The 21,478-nt window shown below is 43.4% G+C and overlaps 1 protein-coding gene across 1 annotated transcript in view; it reads left to right on the forward strand.

Annotated features, from left to right (window-relative positions):
• Positions 1–359: 359 nt before the first annotated feature.
• The window catches only part of ADAM11 (ADAM metallopeptidase domain 11), a 93,831-nt gene continuing 72,712 nt past the window's right edge, over positions 360–21,478 (forward strand). Inside the window, exons 1-4 of the mRNA XM_073683206.1 lie at positions 360–611; positions 12,783–12,970; positions 16,523–16,599; positions 20,733–20,796. Of these exons, the coding sequence (XP_073539307.1) occupies positions 554–611; positions 12,783–12,970; positions 16,523–16,599; positions 20,733–20,796 (387 nt within the window). The 5' untranslated portion in view covers positions 360–553. The remainder of the gene's footprint in view (positions 612–12,782; positions 12,971–16,522; positions 16,600–20,732; positions 20,797–21,478) is intronic.

Genomic DNA, 21,478 nt, shown 5'->3' on the forward strand with positions numbered 1-21,478 from the left:
AAAACCTGGAGCCGGCCCTGGATAGGTGGCTGGATGATTTGCTGTGTTCTGTATATGAAGTGTACTCAGTGGGTCTCCTGTATGCGCCTCTGCAGCAGGATCTCTGGCGTTCACAGGCAGCGGATTGCTCTGAGTATCTGCCTGTAGGATCGCTGTGATACATGTTGCACAATCAGTATGTAATATATAAGTGATATATAAGGAGCTGGTGTTAGAGCATTATATATGGAAGGATATGGGGAGACATAGCATGGGGAGATAAGATTGATAGGTATAGGGGGGGGGGGGGGGTTGCAGGGAGGGGGAGGGGAGAAGAATGATGAAGATAAAGGTGGAGGAGGAGGGGAATATTCCTCACGTGTCCCCTCTATGGTAATACTGGATCTCCCCACACTGCAGATCCAGTATCCATCCTGCTGCACACAGCTCACTGCTGCCCGATGGTGACAGGCACACAAAGGAGCCGGGCTCATGTCCTCTGCCAGCAGGGTGAAGCTGCCTCCTGCCACTGCCCTGTCCCCTGTGCCCAGGGCTGAGTGATTATGTATGAAGGATGCGTCTAGAGCCGCTCTGGGTTGTAGCTGCTGTGATCTGTGCCATGTCAGAGCTGGGTGAGTGCTATCCGCAGAGGGGAGGAGGGGATGGCTGCTCGGATGCTTTTGCTCTCTATCACCTGTACTTTGCAGCCTGTGCCCTAATTTTCCCCATCTACCCTAACCCTGTGGTGACCCTGTGCACAGGTGCCCTAATACTGAGCCATTCATCCATTTCTGCCATCTGTGGAGCTCATTACAGCCATCATCCTGACTTCTCCTCCCCTGGCTCTGCTATACTTCGTGTCCTGATACATTGCCACCTACCTGCTGCTCAGCTCCTTCCTCCTGGGGAATGTCTATGCATTTTCCTTCTTCCTCTGATCTGTCATATCTGCCCCCCTAATGTGTGTCATTCTGCAGCCTGTCCCCCTAATCTGTCATTCTGCAGCCTGTTACCCCTAAACTGTGTCATTCTGCCGCCTGTTACCCCTGATCTGTGCCATTCTGCAGCCTGTCCCCCTAATCTGTCATTCTACAGCCTGTTACCCCAAACCTGTGCCATTCTGCAGCCTGTTACCCCTAGTCTGTGCCGTTCTGCAGCCTGTCCACCTAATCTGTGTCATTCTGCAGCTTGTCCCCCTAATCTGTGCCATTCTGCAGCCTGTCCACCTAATCTGTGCCATTCTGCAGCCTGTCCACCTAATCTGTGTCATTCTGCAGCTTGTCCCCCTAATCTGTGTCATTCTGCAGCTTGTCCCCCTAATCTGTGTCATTCTGCAGCTTGTACCCCATGTGTTCTGCCTCTTCACTGCATCTATTATGTATTTGGCCTCTTTCTTTGATCCTCTGCTTATCCCCAGCCTACACTGTGCCCTGATTTCTGACCCTCCACCTCCCATACCTGTGACTATTAACCCTCTCACTGCTGGCAACTCAATTACTGAACTTCATATATCTACTATTAACCACCCTCTCTCCTAACAACACCCCTTATTATTGTCCTTGCACCTCCATATATCTGTGATTTCTGCCCCTCCTCAGCTTTCTGCAGCCCTGATTGACCCTGACCCTTGTCACCTACCTGCACCTCTGATTATTAACCCTGCACCTCATATGTATAATTCCTGCCCCTTATCACCTACCTGCACCTCTGATTATTGACCCTGCACCTCATATGTATAATTCCTGCCCCTTATCACCTACCTGCACCTCTGATTATTGACCATGCACCTCATATTGTATAATTCCTGCCCCTTATCACCTACCTGCACCCCTGATTATTGACCCTGCACCTCATATATATAATTCCTGCCCTTTATCACCTACCTGCACCCCTGATTATTGACCCTGCACCTCATATATATGATTCCTGACCCTCCTCCCCACCCTGCACCCCTGATTATTGACCCTGCACCTCCATATATATTCCTGCCCTCCTTCCCACCTACACCCGATTATTGACCCTGCACCTCACATTTATGATTACTGCACCTTTGATTATTGACCCTGCGCCTCATATATATTACTACAGCCCCTCCTTCCACCTGCACCCCTGATTATTGACCCTGCACCTCTATATATATATGATTCCTGCCCCTCCTCCCCCCTGCCTCCCTGATTATTGACCCTGCACCTCATATATAGGATTACTGACCCCCTTCCTCCCTGTACTCTGTGTCTGTCCCTCCTCTTGCTCTGACCCTCTTTCCTATCACCCTTACTTTTTCCACCTGACGCCTCTCATTGCTCATCCTTTCCATTATCACCCCTCTCTTTTCATCATGTATTGTCATCTTCCCTGATGAGAGCAATTACATGATCTCTCTGCATTGGCATCATCAGTAGTGAGGTGCCCGCTGTCTTGGAGAAACCTGGGTCAATAGGAATGCTTTACAAGGATCAGGAATGATCATGGGTCCATATAGAATATCTATGTATGATCAGCAGCATGATTTGGACCGCACTTTCTAGCTCACCCCAGATCTTTATCAATCAGATATAGTCTAATAATTCCTAAAGGGTCCATAACGCCCCCTCCTTCCTGCCATCATCAGGCTTTCTGTAGCATCAGCAGATATACTGCAATGCATCAGGTAGATGATAGATGCTGTGCTGGGAGGGGGGAAGAGGTGGTCTCTTATGACTTGGGGTGGGGGTAACGCAGCTCTGTATGATTCTCTCGGGACAGCAATTTAGGGGCGAAAGTTAATATCCCAGAGGATGCAGTAACAATATCGAGGACTATGTTTTCAGTGCAGTCTCCTGGCCCCTATGATGGATTTTACATCTCTCGTTACCACCTCTGTGTGCTTCCCTTTCACTGTCTATTACCATTTACTAAAAATAAGGCTCCTGTGTCACAGAAATATATTCATGGATTTGGTTAAGGAAATCAATTCCATTTAATGACTTCTGGGTGGTTTCTATTCCTACCCACAGAAATATATTACCAGATGAAAATGTTACTGTAATCCCAGGATGAATAGATACATTTCCTGTAATGGATGCAGATGTTGTTGGTCACCTCCAGCTAGGACTTCTGAAAAATTGACAAGTTGACTACATGGAGTTCTCAGAATTGTGATATGTACCATCTGCAGAGATGAACCTTTTTGGAAACCACTTTGTAAAAGTTTCTCCTGGATGTTCTGTATGAAAATGACACATAGGCTAATCCTCGAAATAGGATTTGTATGCAGACAAAATGTGTGATCTCTTTAAAGGGAATCTGTCACCCGGTTTTGCCTCCTAATCTGAGATCAGCATAATGTAGAGACAGAGACCCTGATTCCAGTGTTATGTCACTTACTGGGCTGTTTAGTGTGGTTTTGATAAAATCACTGTTTCATCAGCAGGAGATTATCATTAGAGGACTAGTAAACCTGCTGCCAGGTAGTCCAGCTATGTCCCCACCACTGACTGTGCATAGGCAGAAAGCTGCCAATCAGTGGTGGGGGCAGGGTTATATAAAGCTCAGCATTTAGAGAATTGGTAGATCTGCAGCAGAGAAAACAGTAATTTTATCAAAATCACAGCAAGCAGCTCAGTAAGTGATACATCGCTGTAATTAGGATCTCTGCCACTACATCATGCTTCTCTCAGATAGAGTAACGAAAACCTGATGACAGATTCCCTTTAAGGCTCTGGTCATGTAATGTTTGGGGCATACATGTGGCGTGCCTATTGCCACCAAACATAGCTACAGCGTGGCATATTTCTGCTATTTATCATGCTTGAAAAAGAAAGTATATTATTTATTGTGGGATATTGCCGGATTGACCAAGCTTTTCAATAGTTAAATTTAAGTAAGTACTGTGTTTCTTCCCATGGGTTAAGCCTAGTATAGCATATCCCCTGTATTCAAGTCCTGGGCGCAGACCTGCAGTCCCAAGCAATAAAGGTAGAAACGCAGAACCCTTTTTTCTAATCTTAGACAACACTATTGAGGCCCCCGTCCACTTTTCCATAGATGCTTTGGAATCTGTGGATCAGACTGTATTGTGCCTCAAGAAAGAGAGAAAATATTCCCCAAGTAGGTTATCTGTTTTCAGAAAAAAATTGGGGCACAGGTAGATAATGATTTAAAATAACAAAATAAATATTACTGACCTGTAAAAGCCCTTGCTGTTCCAGCGCTGCCTCCTTGTTGCTGCTGCTCCCCAGGGCTGCAACCGTTACGTCCCGTCTACAACATGTGACCACTGCAGCCAATTGAAAACAAAATACTCTTTTAAAAAAGATATAAGCAAAGTTGCTTATGGGACTTTAGATCTGTTGCTCCACTGCTGTCTGTGTATGATCTTCCTGGTTCTCAGTTAGCAATCAGAAGCCTCTGAGAAGGACATATGTAACTCATCCTACAATATGCTCAGTGGCTATTTATCAGCAACAAGTTTTTTGGAGCAGGTCTGCTCAAAAATGCCTGAAAAATCACTTAAAATGCTTTGTGCTTTGATTATTAAAACCACTTTGCTGTTAATATGGTAAATAAGAAGTCTTATTAAAAGTAATCTGTCACAAGGTTTTGCTATGTAATCTGAGAGTGCCATAATGCAGGAGCAGAGACCCTGATTCCAGCGATATGTCACTTACTAGGATGTGTTTTGATGTTTCAATATAATCAGTGTTTTATCAGCAGGAGATTATCACTACAGGATAACTGGCTTTGTGCCTCCTAGTCCAAGCACATCCTCACCACTGAATAGCAGTCCTATGTCACTATACAATGTACACAGAAAGCTGTGGTGTAGGCAGGGTTATACACAGCTCAACAACTGAGCTCTGCTAGATCTGCAGCAGAGAAATCATAACTGCTGCACCCAGTAAACTAAGTGATACATTGCTGGAATCAGGGTCTATGTCCCTGCATCATGCTGCTATCAGATTACATGACAAAAAAACTGCTGACAGATTCTATTCTAATGTTTTATTTCATAATCTCCCTTAATTACATTCATAATGATGTGTTAATGCATTAAAATACTTGACGATTGCCATCCTTTCCTTCTTTCCAGCATTGTGCAAAACTGAGGTACTTCCATCAATGTAATCCTATGGAGACGCAGAACAAGACTCTATAGACTTATATTGAGAAAGCGACTTTCAGTTCACAAACTCCTTTGTCAACCAGTTAGTCTGTGTGCAGGTCATGGGGGCTAAAAGTGGAATGGAGCGGCGCTGGAAACTGGGAAAGACAGCAATCAGTAAGTATTTTAATGTACTTACATGTCATTACGTACACAATTAGGATGGTTTCCGAAATAAACATTTCAATTGGACATCCTCTTTAACCCCTTCATGACTGAAGCATTTTCTGTTTTTGCTCCCCTTGTTCCCAGAGCCATAGCTTTTTTATTTTTCAGTCAATATGGCCGTGTGAGGGCTTATTTTTTGCGGGTGCGAGTTGTACTTTTGAACGACATCACTGGTTTTACCATATTGTGTGCTGGAAAACAGGAAAAAAAATCCAAGTGCTGTGAAATTGCAAAAAAAAAGTGCAATTCCACAGTTGTTTTTTGGTTGTTTTTTTTACCACGTTCACTGAATGCTAAAACTGATCTGCCATTATTATTCTCCAGGTCATTATGAGTTCGCTGACACCTAACATGTATAGGTTATTTTTTATTTAAGTGGTGAAAAAAAAATCCAAAGTTTGCAAAAATGAAAATAAAATGGCGCCATTTTCCGAGACCCGTAGTGTCTCCATTTTTTGGGATCTGGGGAAGGGTGAGGGGTTATTTTTTGCGCAACAAGCAGACGTTTTTATTTATACCATTTTGGAGTAGATCCAATCTTTTGATCGCCCGTTATTGCATTTTATTGCAATGTTGCGGCGACCAAAAAAACGTAAATCTGGCGTTTAGAATTGTTTTCTCGTTACGCCATTTACCGATCGGATTAATTCTTTTTTTATATTGATAGATCGGGCGATTCTGAATGTGGAGATACCAAATATGTGTATTTTTTTTTTTTATCGTTATATTTTAAATAGGGCGAAAGGGGGGTGATTTAAACTTTTTTATATATATCTATATATTTTTTTTATACTTTTAAAAACATTTTTTTTTACTTTTTGCTTGGTTCAATAGTCTCCATAGGAGACTAAAAGCAGCACTTGCCTGATCGGCTCTGCTACATACAGGCGACAAGCAGATCGCCTGTATGTAGCAGATTTGCTCACTTGCTATGAGCGCCGACCACTATGTGGCGCTCATAGCAATCTGGCCATGACAACCACAGGAGTCTGTTGCCAACCCATTGGTGACCCGCAATCATGTGATGGGGTCACCGGTGGTCGGGGTAAGTGACGCACTTCTGGTGCGGCGCTGTTAAATGCCGCTGTCAGAGATTGACAGCGGCATTTAACTAGTTAACAGGTGCGGGTGGATCGCGATTCCACCCGCTGCTGTTGCGGGCACATGTCAGCTGTAAGAATCAGCTGACATGTGCCTGGTTCAGTGCAGGCTCAGCGCCGGAGCCCGCGCTGAACCGGGGGTTATGACGTGGTGCGTACTATTAAGTACTACGTCATAAAGGGATTAAGGATTTTGAGCGTTTTTCCCTTTCAGGTTTTGAAAAATGTCTGGTTGAAAAAAAAAGAAAGTGCATGTAACTTCTTTGAAGAGGCTCTTAATGGAATCCACTCCTAACTAGGTACTGTTCAATCAAAAAACTGCAAAGAAAATGCCTCAGGAAGAAAAAAATCTTTGCCACAGGCACTTCAGGAAACTAAAATTTCCTCAAAAAAAAAGTCAAAACTCAAATTGAACTCTTTAAATCTTAGCCTCTATCAAAATCATACGGATACTGTAGATTTTAGTACATTTGTTTTATAGAAAAACATATTACATATGTAAATGAGGGAACTTTGGTGCACCCTGGATTTGGCCAAGCGCATGGTGAACCTTACCATCTTCTCAAATAAAATACGCCACTCGCTCACTGCCTGATCGAATTCTGCAGCCTAACACAAGGGCCAATACTTAATATCAGTGTGTGCAGTGACATTGTTCTAATTCCCCTCTCCTGTGTATCACAGCTGCTCGCTGCGCACAGGACACAGCAGCGTGCAACCGCTGCACACATTAAAGGGAGATGACAGTGTGTGCACACTGACACTGTGCAGATTCTTATCCCTCACCTGTCGGCGTCAGCCACCGCTGCTTTGTGATAGTGTGTGTAGCGAGCTGCCACTATACATAGGAGAGGGAGATGAGAACTCTGAACCTGTGCACACTGACACTGTATGCAGGTGCTCAACACGCCAGTGTCAATAAGCGCTAGGCTGAGGAGTTAGATCAGGCATCGATCGGAAGGGCCGACGTATTGTAATTGAAGGGGAGTGGCAAGATGCATCGAGTCTTTGGCCAGGACAAGGGTGCACTGTAGCCCCCTCATTTACATTTGTAATAAAACAGTTTTTCTATCAAATTTAGTAAAATCTACAGTACAAGTATAAAAAATGAAAAAAAAAAAAAAAAAGGCAGCACTCCAATGGAAAATGCAAGGAAAAAGTGGACTGTAACTAGCCCATGTGGCAATGTTTTGGTTCACAGAACCTTTTGGTGCTGTTCTATTATATTCACTTTATTCAGTAAAAATATGATTTTTTATAGGGGCTAAGACCCCTATATGAAGGTCTAAATAGTTCCCTTTCAGTTTTTGATCACCTCTCAAAAATTCTGTCTGCACATACATGAAGGGGCCCTTGAGGGGTACCAACACAAAAATATCACTAAACAAAGTCTGAAAATGTTAATAACAGACAGATAGAATTGAAATGCAACTTGGAGTAGTTTGGAGCTTTGTGCACCATCTGCAGGGTTGATCATAGTTCCCTGCTTACAGAAATTTTTGGATTTCGTACAACTCTAAATATATCTCAAGATAAACGCTAGGATATATGATATCACTGTATGATAGATATGGGGGAGGACAGTCCAATCTCAGGAACTCCCACTGATTTTGAGAATAAAGGGGCCACTGTGCTGATTTAACACTGCACCCCTTTCACAAATTTTTCCCTGCACAATGCTCCATTTGCCTCCTGCAGGTGTCTACTAAAGTGAATGGGGCCAACTATATTACCTACTTTAGACTATCAGGCTATGTTAAGTTTGGGTGGTTAACTACTTTAGAACCACCTATAGACAATAAAGGTCAGAGCAGTCCACGTTCTACTTTGGAGTGACATTCTAAGATGTCACTGCATAGTAGAGCAGCTGCATGCAATCATGCAGGATCTGGCTGTCAGACACAGGCAGGTTTCTCATAGAGAAGGTAGAGACTGTTTATTATCGTCTCTGCCGTCTTGATTGCTGTATACACAGTACTGAACAAGTGCTGTGTATACAGTAATAAGAAGCACTAACACAGCTTCCTCCTCCTGACCCACCAGTCATGTGATCGCTGGGTGTAGGGAGGGAGTAGGAGATGTTGGATCCTAGGAGATCTAGTTTGCTCTGCTATGCAACCATGAAGCTGCATTTCCACTGTACTGGGGCTAATATACCAACCCCAGTTACAGGGGAACTTACATTACAAAAAAAAAGTATTTTAATATTGAAATGCCCTCCAAAGGTCTTTTATGACTTTATGGGTGGCACAATATGTGAAATAAATGAATAATATATACATTTAAAAAATCTGTTATATAAAAATAATTGTTACAGAAAGTGAAACACATTTTTAAATGTATTTAGAGATCCTTTGCGGTCATAAAAAAAGTGAAAACCCGACATGTATTTCCTTTATTTTCCTATGAAAAAAACCTAAACTGTACCTTGTCAGGAATGGGAGCAAATGGCCGGGTTTAAAACTGGTTAACAAGAAGGACAGCTAGACTGCAAGATCAGACTGTACAGAGTTTGTTTGTGGTCTGTTAATATAGAGACACATCAGTCTGTATAGGACCTGTAGAAACAAAACAGTTGGTAATTTTTAACTATGACCTGGCAGGAGGGAGGAACAAAGCAGCTGGGTCAGGAGTTGAAGAGGAGGTGGAGCTGGGCTGCCAGGAACCTTGCAGTGATGTAGTATTGTAGTTCTAATGATGACTCATACAGAGAAAAGAGACTTCCTGTTCCTACATAGAGCTCAGAAGGATTCAGCTAGTCTGTTTTTAATCAGGTGAAGTCATAGACCTAATGGAAAAAGAAGAATTAACTGGGTAGAAAGACAAAATGAGCAATTGTAAGTACACAGTGCCATATACTGTAATATGATTGCAATATATAGAGGATAACAACTTTGATGGGAGGAGTGCTTCTTTAATCTCTGTTGCTATCAGTAAATAAAAATATTCCTAGGCTGGTTTAGTAGGTTGGGTTTCTTTTTCATATGTGAAAAACGGTCCTTGTATTTTTCATTATGGTGGACCCATTTTTGATCACTGTGTCAGTTTTTACAATCTTTGTTGCATCACATGGATGCAGGCTTGGACTAGCCCACAGTGGAACAGGAGAATCCACCAGGGGGCCCCTGTGCAGGAGTGACCCCGCCACCACCCTATATGAACAGTCTTTGGCATATTAAACTTGAGTCACCATGTACAGACTGCTATAGAATCATAGTTATATATTTGAATGAGGGGAATGTAATATTTTCATGTAGCAGAACAGTGGGCCCCAGAGTAAATGTAACTGGTGAGCCCTTGGCTTTTTTTCACTAGGCCATTGACTTGTACTGGTGAGGTTGTCTGTAGCCTTGATGAAAGTGTCACATGTCTCTGTTCTTTTTTTTTTGCGGGCAAACAGTCCACAGAAAAAAAGGACGTGTGAAAAAGAACATTCATTGCAACAGTCCGTGATCTATCCACAACAATAACGGATAGCACACGTACCAAGCAAACTAATATGTTGATAAAGGCCTGATCAGATCCAAAAGGCACTGGCAATCAGAAACAAGACATGATTGTGGGATGTTTCAGCCGTTATCTGAGGCTATGTTCCCATTCGCTGACAATAAACAAAAATCTTGTAAATGGTGAAAAACTAAGTATAGTACATAGTTATATCACTTGTCATTATATATTGATTGGGCTTTTATATTTTCTCAACCGAAAATTCCTTCAACCACGGAGCATTAGTGACCCCCCAGATTCCCCCTTCCTAAGGCGTATTTCACGCGGGATATGTGCGGTGGTTATCTAGTGGTCATCTTTTTATCACTGGCGGTTTCCCTTTGCTGCACTGGAAATCAGGTCTCCATACAAAGACTTCCTCATAAACTTGTGGTGGGTTTGTCTGATATGCAACAGCCAATCTGGAGAAGCAGAGCAGCGGGGATTACAGAGTGAGTACCAGCCTGAACCAATGATGAAGCAGGGGTGTGTCCTAGACTACCTCACACCTCCTGTAAACACTGTAGATAAATTGTAGTCACAAATCACAGCTCTGCCCTAATAGTGCTAAGCTAAAAAGCAGCCAAGAGCAAACATAATTCCCCTACAGTTACTGACATACATATCATGATAGCTCCTGACTAGACAGTCTTTTTAAGTTCCCGAACACAAGTGGATGAGCTGCAATCTAATCCATTAATAATGCAGCTGACGGGATGAAATTCTTGTTAAAGAGACATCTCCACAAGTGTAACTTAGTTGCTAAGGGTCACTCAGTCCCATTCTTGTATTTACCTAGATTCTGGCCAAAGTGATAGTAAATGCAGGCTTGTCTAGTGTAATGGCAGACTAAGCAAACCAGGAACCCAACCATATGGACCAACCCTTGTAAACACTGTACACTCCCTGATAGAAGTTATGTCGCTTATCCATGTTATGTAAATAAAAGCTTATAACCTGACGTTAAATTCATCCATTGGTTTTATGAATTACTCTTTTGAAAGCTGAAACCCTTCCAAATTTGGTTTAGGTAAAGAAAATAATTTGGCATCAATGCTGAAATATTGATCATTTAATGAACACAGAATGGTCAGATTTTGGCAAGACAAAAGTTTTGTCTCCTGGTCATATAATGCACCCAATCCTAGTTTACATCCTCACCAGTGCTCAGTAAATGATCGGTTAATTAGTGGGTGTGTATCTAAAGAAACCCAGCACCCCAGACCTTCACTTGAACTGCAACTTGAGCTCTAACAACATGCCAAAAATCCACCCTGCGACCAAAGCCTTGATTATCAAGAGGCTGAAGACCAGATCCACTGCAGAGGTGACTAGCACCTTTAATGTGTCTCAGCGTCAAGTACAAAGATTTAAAAAAAGATTTGAAGAGACTGGAGATGTGTTTGACAAGCCCAGGTCCGGCAGACCCCGCAGGACAACTACTCAGGAGGAACGTTTGTTGGTTAGAAAATCCAAAGCAAGCCCCTCTTCCACTGCAGCAGAGCTCCAACAGGCCTGGTCACCTCAAGTCCCTGTGTCAACTAGAACAGTTTGTAGGATTCTGTCTCGAAATGGCCTCCATGGTCGAATCAGTGCCCAGAAACCAGCACTAAACAAAAGGTAAATAAAAAACCGTGTGGCATTTGCAAAGTCCCACAGCCTGCTAAACAGATGGACGCTGGAAAAGTGGCAGAAGGTGGATTTCTCTGATGAATCTTCAGTGTAATTACACCACAGCCGACGCAAATACTGCAGGAGACCTACTGGAGCCTGTATGGATCCAAAATACACCCATAAAACAGTTAAATTTGGTGGTGGAAAGATCATGGTCTGGGGTTACATTCAGTATGGGGGTGTGCGAAACATTTGCAAGGTGAAAGGCAATATCAATAGCCTAAAATATCAAGAAGTATTAGCTACCTCTTACATTCCAAATCATAAAAGGGGTCAAATTCTGCAGCAGGATGGTGCTCCATCTCATACATCCATCTCTACAACAAAGTTCCTCCAGGCAAAAAAGATCAAGGGGCTCAAGGACTGGCCAGCCCAGTCACCAGACATGAACATCATTGAGCATGTTTGGGGTAGGATGAAAGAGGAAGCTTGGAAGACAAAACCAAAGAATCTAGATGAACTCTGGGAGGCATGTAAGACGGCATTCTCTGCTATTCCTGATGACTTCATTAATAAATTGTATGAATCATTGTTGAATCGCATGGATGCAGCCCTTCAAGCTCATGGAAGTCACACAAAATATTAAATATGACTCTAATAGCACCACAACTTCATTCATCAATGTTAAGCAACATATATTTGTATTTTAAGATAATTATTTGTTTGAATATCACATTACTTTCTGTGGGCGACAAAACTTTTGTCTTGCCAAAATCTGACCATTCTGACCGTTCATTAAATTATCAATATTTCAGCATTGATGCCAATTTATTTTCTTTATCTAAACCAAATTTGGGAGGGTTTCATCTTTCAAAAGAGTAATTTATAAAACCAATGGCTGAATTTAACGTCAGGTTATAAGCTTTTATTTACATAACATGGATAAGCGACATAACTTCTGTCAAGAATTGTATACTAATGAGGTCAGCAGGACAAAGGGACCCTTGGGATATTGCTAAGCTCCAGTTCTTGAGATAAGTGACCACACTGGATGGTTCTGCATGAAATATGCACCAGGACGCCCTTCTTTTTCCTTTTTTCCACCACCAAGTTTTAGTTATATTCACCCTGGGCATAGCTTAAAGAACATGGCTGTGTGCTTCTGTGAAATTATGCTGTCATTTTTTTCATCAGAATTAATTTCACGTCTTTAAAGGGAGTATGTGAGGATTGTTTCTGATACTAAGATCCTCTAGAAGTCACCTCTCCTAACCATATGGTCTCCACTCCAGGGGTTCCTCTAGAAGATTTTACATCTCCCACTGATACTGGTCAGTCTGAATCTTTTACCCAATGGCACCAGACCCTGGAACTGCCCCAGATCACGCACCCCAGAAGGTTAATTGGGCGGACGTCGGGAGCAGAAACCCGCAGATACCAGCTGGACACTCGGGTCAGAAATGAAAGCAACCCTAATCTAGTAAGTTTTCTCATAATAATCCTTCTTCCTTCTGCTGGATTTGGTCAGGTATACAGAGAGAACGTGAGCATGTAAATGAGCCCCCATACGGAGGATCACATTATTGTCTTTGGAAGGAACAGTCATTCTCTGCTCCAGATTTAATTATGCATGTATGCTATTTTGGGGATTGGAAAAAGGATCTGCATCTTTGAATAGTTCCATGGATTTTGGTATTGCATCCCATTCTGAGACTGCAGTTTGGCGGCGACTTTGGCGACAACATTGGTCACACAGCCAATGATGGCTATGTGCCACTGCGACATTGCAGCGTAATGCAGGTGAATGGATTCGCATTGTGACCTCTAAGGTACAAGCAACAAGCAAGCTGCAAAAACTTAGTTGGATTTTGCGACTTGCTTGTTATAGTCGCTGTACTCAAGGGGTCGCAATGTGGCTCCATTGACCTGCAATATGTATCAATGGCACGTCATCGTTTAGTCCCATCCATATTGAAATACATAGACATGTAGTACCAGATACAACACATAGCCAGAAGAGGCACAGTTTCTGGGGAAAAAGACATTTTTTAGAACCATGCACACAGCAAATGACAGTGCACATTGCCTGTATAGGTCTGTTTGTGCTGAGCCTCTCTGTTATGTGGCATGAAGTGGGTCTTCATAGAAAATTAGAGGTATATGGAAGTCCAGATGGATCTCTACAACTTTATCAATATATTTCCAATTTAAAAAAAGAGAGATGGAGTTAATTGCATAGAAACACAAACCTCCCGATGGCAACCTTGTAGCGTAAGCTTAACCCATTCACAGATGTACTAGAGATCATGTAATGGACACAGAACAGAGTATTGGGTGTTTGGTAACCGTCCTGTGCGGATCACTTATTACCCCTCTATCCTATAGTCACTGATGTCACTGTAGACTGGGAGAGTCCGATGCTAGGGGGCGTCATACTTTGTTTCATGCTTGTTTATGCAGTTTGTATCCTACTGCTGGTTCATTACTCTGGGCTTTGTGCCAGGACATAGATGTAAGAGGAGAATGTGTGAGAACTGCCACATGTCTTGTGTTATCCACAAATCCTCATTAAAAGCTTGGCCTCATTTCATATTCACTGGTGATGATGAGGCATGTAATAAATTATTGCTAAGGAAAAGCTGTCATGGAATTCATGCTGCCCAAACCCCGGGCAGCATGAATCAGAGCCTGGCTGCACAATTGCATCCAGGTATGCTTTGTTCTGAAATGCTTTGGGGATTCAGAGAAAACATGGTTTTAAGATCTGGCCGGGGACTACAGGGAGAGACGTGACTAGTCCAGTGCTGTCCCGGCCAACTTCTCCCCACGCTGCTCCCTGTGAATCACCTGGACTGGTTCAGGGAGAAGTTGTCCAGGATAGCACTGGACTAGTCACATCTCTCCCTCTAGTATCCAGCCGGTTCTTCAAACCATGTTTTCCCTGAAACGCAAAGAGAGTAAAATAGCTGCAATTGTGCAGCCAGGCTCAAATTCATGCTGTCTGTGGTCTGGGTAGCATAAATTGAGTGATAAGTTACAACTAAATAAGGGCGGCGCAGCTACCGGGTGTATTTATATAGAGTATGTTCACATGGGCATATTTTTTTGCTCCATGTGCAGATTGGATTGCACATGGACAGCACCCAGACCGATGTTAGACAACTGTATGTACTCAGATCTGCATGAAAGAATCGCAGCATGCGCCAATCTGGTCCAAATTATGTACCGGACTACTGCATGTTAGGCAGTTCCTGCACCCTTCTGCTGTGCGGATGAGCACACGACCGCAATTTGTGGATGTGATTGGCCTGAGTTTTAGAATTGCCTTATTCTTACAGTGTACAAACGTGTAATCCCAAAAATTTACCTGGCATAACATCATGTCAGACAGTCTCTTACTTTACAGTTGTTGTTCTGGAGACCTCCTTTGGAACAATTGAAAGGGAGTCTCTCAGCACAAAAAAACTGTTTAAATCAGGGGTCTCAAACTCAGCCAGGTAAATTTCCTGTAGTAATGTCTGCAATTCTGGAATAACCTCATCTTGTAGTAATGTCCCCATCCTGGTCCCATCTTGTAGTAATGTCCTCATCCTGTTCCCATCTTGTAGTAATGTACCCATCCTGGTCCACATCTTGTAATAATGTCCCCATCTTCTTTGCCATCATATAGTAATGTTCCCATCCTGGTTGTCATCATATAATAATGTCCCCATCCTGGTCACCATCATATAGTAATGTCCCCATCTTAGTCGCTATCTTATAGTAATGTCCCCATCCTGGTCCCCAACTTATAGTAATGTCTCCATCCTGGTTGCCATCTTCTAGTAATGTCCCCATCTTGGTCCCCATCTTGTAGTAATGTCCCCATCTTGTAGTAATGTCCCCATCCTGGTCCCTATCATTTAGTAATCTCCCCATCCTGGTTGCCATCTTATAGTAATGTCCCCATCCTGGTTGTCATCATATTGTAATGTCCCCAACCTTGCCCCCTTCTTGTGGTAATGTCCCCATCTTGTACTTGTCCCACATTCTGTCGCTCTTTACACACACATAAAAAAATCCTTCTCACCTGACCTCGCTCCCTCGGCGAACAGTGTCCTCTTCCTCCTCCACAGCCGGGGTTGCGCATGGCAATGACATTATGCGTGGTCGCGATGGAGATGTCAGCGTCAGCTGCCGGCCTCTCATTGGCCAGTGGCTGATACTGGTATTGCGGTGCAGAGAGCCGGTGTCTGCACCGCAATATATTTCAATTGAATGTGTGTCCCTGTACTGGGCCGCGATCATCTCAGGGGACCGAGGGCTGTACAATAGAGCCTGAAGGGCCGCATGCGGCTCACGGGAATGGTGTTTGAGACCCCTGGTTTAAATCAACCATGGCTCCTTGTACGAAACATAGTCTTAAGATAAACCATATTATTAGTGTCCATATCCATTGCTGCACTTTCCAGAATATGCTAATGAGGAATCCAGTGCACACTTGATGTAGCCAAACAGTTCAGTGACCCTTCCCACCTACTCATTTTCCATCTATCTCCGCCCTCCTCTTGCTACTGCAAAGCCAGGGCTGTCGATCAAGGAAGAGGAACTAATTGTAAAAGAAGTAGATGGGAAGGTGCACTGATCTGTTTGGCCACACCAAGGGGTACAATGAGCACCTTATTAGCATATTTGATTAAAGATTGATTTCTGCAGAGTTAAAGCTGCCTCTTCTTGGAGCAATGTAAAGTGCACAGTCCGGGTCAGCAGTGTGATGGTGCCACTGGCCCAAAGGAGCGGACCTTACCCCGGCAAGCAGGAACCCGGGAGGCTAGAGAGTTGTGTGCTCCTGTTCAGTATAGTCCTACATTTCCAGGAACAATAATAGAGGATTGCCACAATACAGAGTTCTCAGAAAATATGTTATTTACTAGATAATGCAAGTATTTAAGAAAACAGACACATTAGGAAAAAATCAACTGTTTCCTTTTCACATCTCTTTATGAAGCAGAATTTTCACCCTGATTTTACACTTTTCCCGTTATTTCTGTAGCCGGCTCATCTTGCCAGCGTCAGTTTCCTGGTGCCAGCATTCAAGAAAGAATTTATTCTGGACCTGGAGCTCAACCAGTGAGTATAAATTATGCATTCCCACCTTTTACCTTCATCCAACTAAATCTTGGTCAAGTTATGGGCATGTAAGGGATTTTGACTTTTCACACTTTGTTTTTGTTTTGTTTTTTTCTGTGGAGGGAAAGAAACTGAGAATAATAGAATACATACACATAGGGATCAGTATCGTGGGATTTCTGTTGCAAAGTGCAGTTTGTGAATATACACTTCTTCACAGAATGCATGAAGGAACATGGAAGGCGGAAAGTAGGACATGTGCTATTTTCTCCTCCCTCACTTTCTGCACTGAAGTCTGTGACACTGGGCTGTGAAGTCTTAGATAGTGATCAAATATTCATTTATTCACACATTTCCAAGCAGACAAAGTACAAAAAACTGTTATCAGAAATCTATCTATCTAAAATGAACCGAAACGTTGTCATGTTGGGCAAATAAATATCACTATTTTTCTTGGATTTGGAGTGCTGCTGTTCCCCTTTTTTATATTTATCTGGAGGATTAGGATTTGCATGGGAAGCCTTGCACCCACTCGTTGGATAGCTGGTGCTGAATCTTATTTTTCACTTTTATATCTATTTATCTATCTATCAATCTACACTATATGGACAAAAGGTTTGGGAGTCCTACACACCTACTGAACGTCTTACAACATCCCATGTTAAACCCATAGGTATTAATATGTAGTCGGCCCCCTCGCAGCTATAACAGCTTGCACTCTTCTGGGAAGGTTTTCTACAAAATTTTTGAGGTGTCTGAAAATTTTTGCCCATTCATCCAGAAAAGCATCTGTGAGGTCAGACATTGCTGTAAGATGAGAGGGCCGGGCTCACAATCTCTGTTCTAGTTCATCCCAAAGGTGTTGAATGAGGTTGAGGTCTGGGCTCTGTGCAGCCGGTCATGTTCTTCCACACCAAACTCACACAACCACTCCTTTATGGACCTTACTTTGTGCACAGTCATGGGGAACAGAAAATGGCCTTCCCCAAACTGTAACAACAAAATTGGAACCAGAAAATTGTCCAACATGTTTTGGTATGCTGAATTAAATATGCAAATTGCCTCTTCAGAGAGGAAGAGGACTAGAACTCTATAGCACCACCTATTGGAAGCAACAATTCAACAAGTCACTATCAACCCTTTAACGAGTTGTGCAATATGACTTGGATAAAAGCCAATTCAGAATCTCAATTTGCAGACACGGTGTTTTGGGGTATTGCCCCTCATCAGTGCAAAGTATGAGATCTGATTTGGCTAGTTGGGAGGCTCTGGGCTGAGGTCTAAGGGGTAAAGTTTCTCCTTGTGGAGAGTGACATACCATCCCTGGCAGTTATAGTCCTCTTCCTCTCTGAAGAGGCAATTTGCATATTTAATTTCCCAGAGGAGCATTGCACGGCGAATACGTCTCCTTACATTGGTATACCAAAGCCAGCATGTCCACAAGGAGAAACTTTACACCCTTAGACCTTGGTATGCTGAAGCATTTCTCTTTCCCCTTCACTAAACTAGGGGGACTATGCGAAACCCTAAAAACAACTTCATAGTATTTTCCCTCCTCCACCAAACTTTACAGCTAACACAATACAGTCAGGCAGGTAATGTTCTCCTGGCATTTACTAAACCCAGACTCGTCCATCAGACTGCCTGATAGAGATTCTTGATCTGTTACTTCACAGAAAACCATCCTAGTACTCCAGAGTCCAGTGGTGATGGCTTTACACCACTCCATCCGACACTTTTCATTGTGCTTGGGGATGTAAGGCTTGCATGCAGCTGCTTGGCCATGGAAACCCATGACATAAAGTTACCAGCGCACAGTTTTTGTGCTGATTTTAATGATAGTGGAGGTTTGGACACAATTATTGAAACAGCAGAGACCACTCTTTGTAACTTTATGTGGTTTCCACCTCGTGGCTGAGTTGCTGCAGTTCCTAAATACTTTCACTTTTCAATAACATCACATTTTTAAAGTGATGGAATCCTATTTTAGGACTACGCTCAAATTCAATGAGCAATTTAGAACAACCCATAAATGTTTGTAAAGGCAGACTGCATGGCTGCACTCTCAATTTTCTTTCTATCTATCTATGTATCTATCTATCTATCTGCCTCAACATTGAAATTGCCACACCAAGAAGGAGAAGTTGTGGAATTATGGAAATCACAGCATGGATCAGGGCCGGCTCCAGGTTTTTGTGGGCCCCGGGCGAAAGAGTCTCAGTGGACCCCTTTAACACATACCACGATTCATGATGCACAGATGCCGCAGAGAAATATATATATAGTACAATGCCAAAGATTTCACTTCTTACATTACATGAGTGATATCTATTGTAAATTCCGCAATAGATCAGAAACCGGCGAATCGCTCCACTCAGTATACTGGCCCCCATAAAATGCTCCATACAGGAGACTGGCCCCCATAAAATGCTCCATACAGAATACTGGCCCCCATATAACGCTCCATACAGGATACTGGTCCCCATATAATGCTCCATACAGAATACTGGCACCCATATAATGCTCCATACAGGCTACTGGTCCCCATATAACGCTCCATACAGAATACTGGCCCCCATATAACGCTCCATACAGAATACTGGCCCCAATATAACGCTCCATACAGAATACTGGCCCCCATATAACGCTCCATGCAGGCTGTTCCTCCCCACCTAATGCCTTATGCTGGCTGTTCCCCCCACATAATTCCCCATGCAGGTTGTCCCCCCCATATAGTGCCCCATGCTGGATGTCACCACCCCCCCTTATAATGCCCCATGTAGGATGTCACACACCCCTTATAATGCCCCATGCAGTATGTCACCCCTACCCCCTTATAATGCCCCATGCAGGATGTCACACCCCCACCCCTCCCTTATGCCCCATGCAGGATATCACCCCCCCCCTCCCTTATAATGCCCCATGCAGGATGTCACACCCCCCCCCTTGCTTATAATTCGCCATGCAGGATGTCACACCCACCCCACAATATAATGCCCCATGCAGGATGTCACACCCACCCCACCACATAATGCCCCATGCCTTATGCCTCCATACAATAAAAAAAAAATCAAATACTCACCTCACTTCTCACCTGCTGCCGCTGCTCTGGACTCCAGCGTCGCTGGCGTTTTCACGCTCTGTGCTGTGATTGCTCAGGAGAGAGCGCGGTGGAAAGAAGTCACCGCGCCCTCTGACCTGGGACTTCACTGTGCAGCAGCCGCGGAAGAGACAGGACCTGCTGCCGAGGCACGGGAAGAGGTAAGTATTGTGCCGGCTGCCGGGGCCCTGAGCAAGTGGGGGGGAGCGGGCGCTGGCACCGTTCTCCTCCGCTCATGGGTCCCATAGCGCGGCGGGGTGCCTGACGGCGAGTGGGCCCCCCCGCTTGCTCAGGGCCCCGGCACTTGCCCGTGTGCGGCGGGTGCTGATGCCGGCCCTGGGATGGATATACATGTTAAATACATGCAAATAGTGAAAAGATGGAAACAAAATTTTCAGAATACCTCAATATATTCAGTATCGAGTATGAGCGCCAATGTACAGAAATCCTTCCACTTCCATGCCTTGGCTGCTATTAATGAGGGGATTAATGGTAGTCTGAGGAGTGTTCTGCCACACTGAATGCACTTGGGCAAATCATCAAGATCCTCATCTGGCAGCTCCCTTTGTAATTGCTGACCAATGACGTTACAGATGTAAGCGATGGGAGACAATTCCGAAGAATCTGCAGGTCATGGTAGAACGTTTAGACAACGCAGATTATCTAATATTGCTTATATACTATTACAATGATCAAAGGAAAATTCCAGATATCACTTAATTTTACAATGATCAACATCCCCAACCCCTGAAGAATATTCATAACTACCCCAATAATAATTCTGTACAGAAAATACTGCAGTATCTGTATTGATAAATTCACAGCATTTTCAGAAATTTCGTGGATTTCTCTAACATCTAAATCTGTATTTATGAAGTAGTGCAGGACAGGCCATATTTCCATAGCCAACTGCAACATTTCCTTAGAGAAGCTTAGTTGCGTGTATCTGATGTTGTTCTCATAGGTAACATATGATACACGGTTTTCCCCTTCTGTTGTATTAATTGATGGTACATTTTCTTTCTTTTCCTAGTAATCTCTTATCATCGGAATATGTAGAAATCCACTACAGTGATAACAATGATTCTCGGGTGCTGGTGAGTATTTCCATATGGACTCTGACATTGTTGGCATACTACTAGGATATACTATCAGTGTTGATTGGCAGCGTCTGACTTCTCTACAATCCCTTGAAAGAAGTAGAAAGCACCATGTTACTTCGCTCCTGTCTGCGCTGCTCAGCTTTTTCCAGATGCCATGACCTTATCATTCTGCTTCCGGATGATGATGTGTCACAGTGTTGCTTTCACTAGCAATATACCATCATGTCTGTCATAAGGCAATCTCTCAGGGATCTGCTATATTTTTGTATTGAAGCCTTTTTGCATTGACACTAGTATACCAGTTCATCCATGTCTCTTGGGGCTTTAGCTGTAAGGGCTCGTTCACACGAGTGTTATCGAATTTTTCATCCGATAGCACTTGGATCAGTGTTATTCTATGGGGCAGTGGTGATCAGCTTTTTTTTTTTATACCGATTCGACATGAGAATAAAATCGCAGCATACTGCTATTTGCACCACTAATAGGATCGCACTCGGCCATTCAAGTTTTTGGGTATGTGGAAAACATCGGACTGCACTCGGATGACATCGGAGTGCAGTCTGACATCCACGGCCTCACAGAATGGAGATAATGGAGAAATTTTGTTCTCCATCTTCTCCTCACCATGCTGACACTCAGATTAAACTCTAATCAGAGTTTGAAGCAAGTGTCATTT

The sequence above is a fragment of the Phyllobates terribilis genome, unplaced genomic scaffold, assembly GCF_046119375.1.
Source record: "Phyllobates terribilis strain yellow unplaced genomic scaffold, ASM4611937v1 Scaffold_5__5_contigs__length_657084704, whole genome shotgun sequence".
In the NCBI taxonomy this organism is placed as follows: Eukaryota; Metazoa; Chordata; class Amphibia; order Anura; family Dendrobatidae; genus Phyllobates; species Phyllobates terribilis.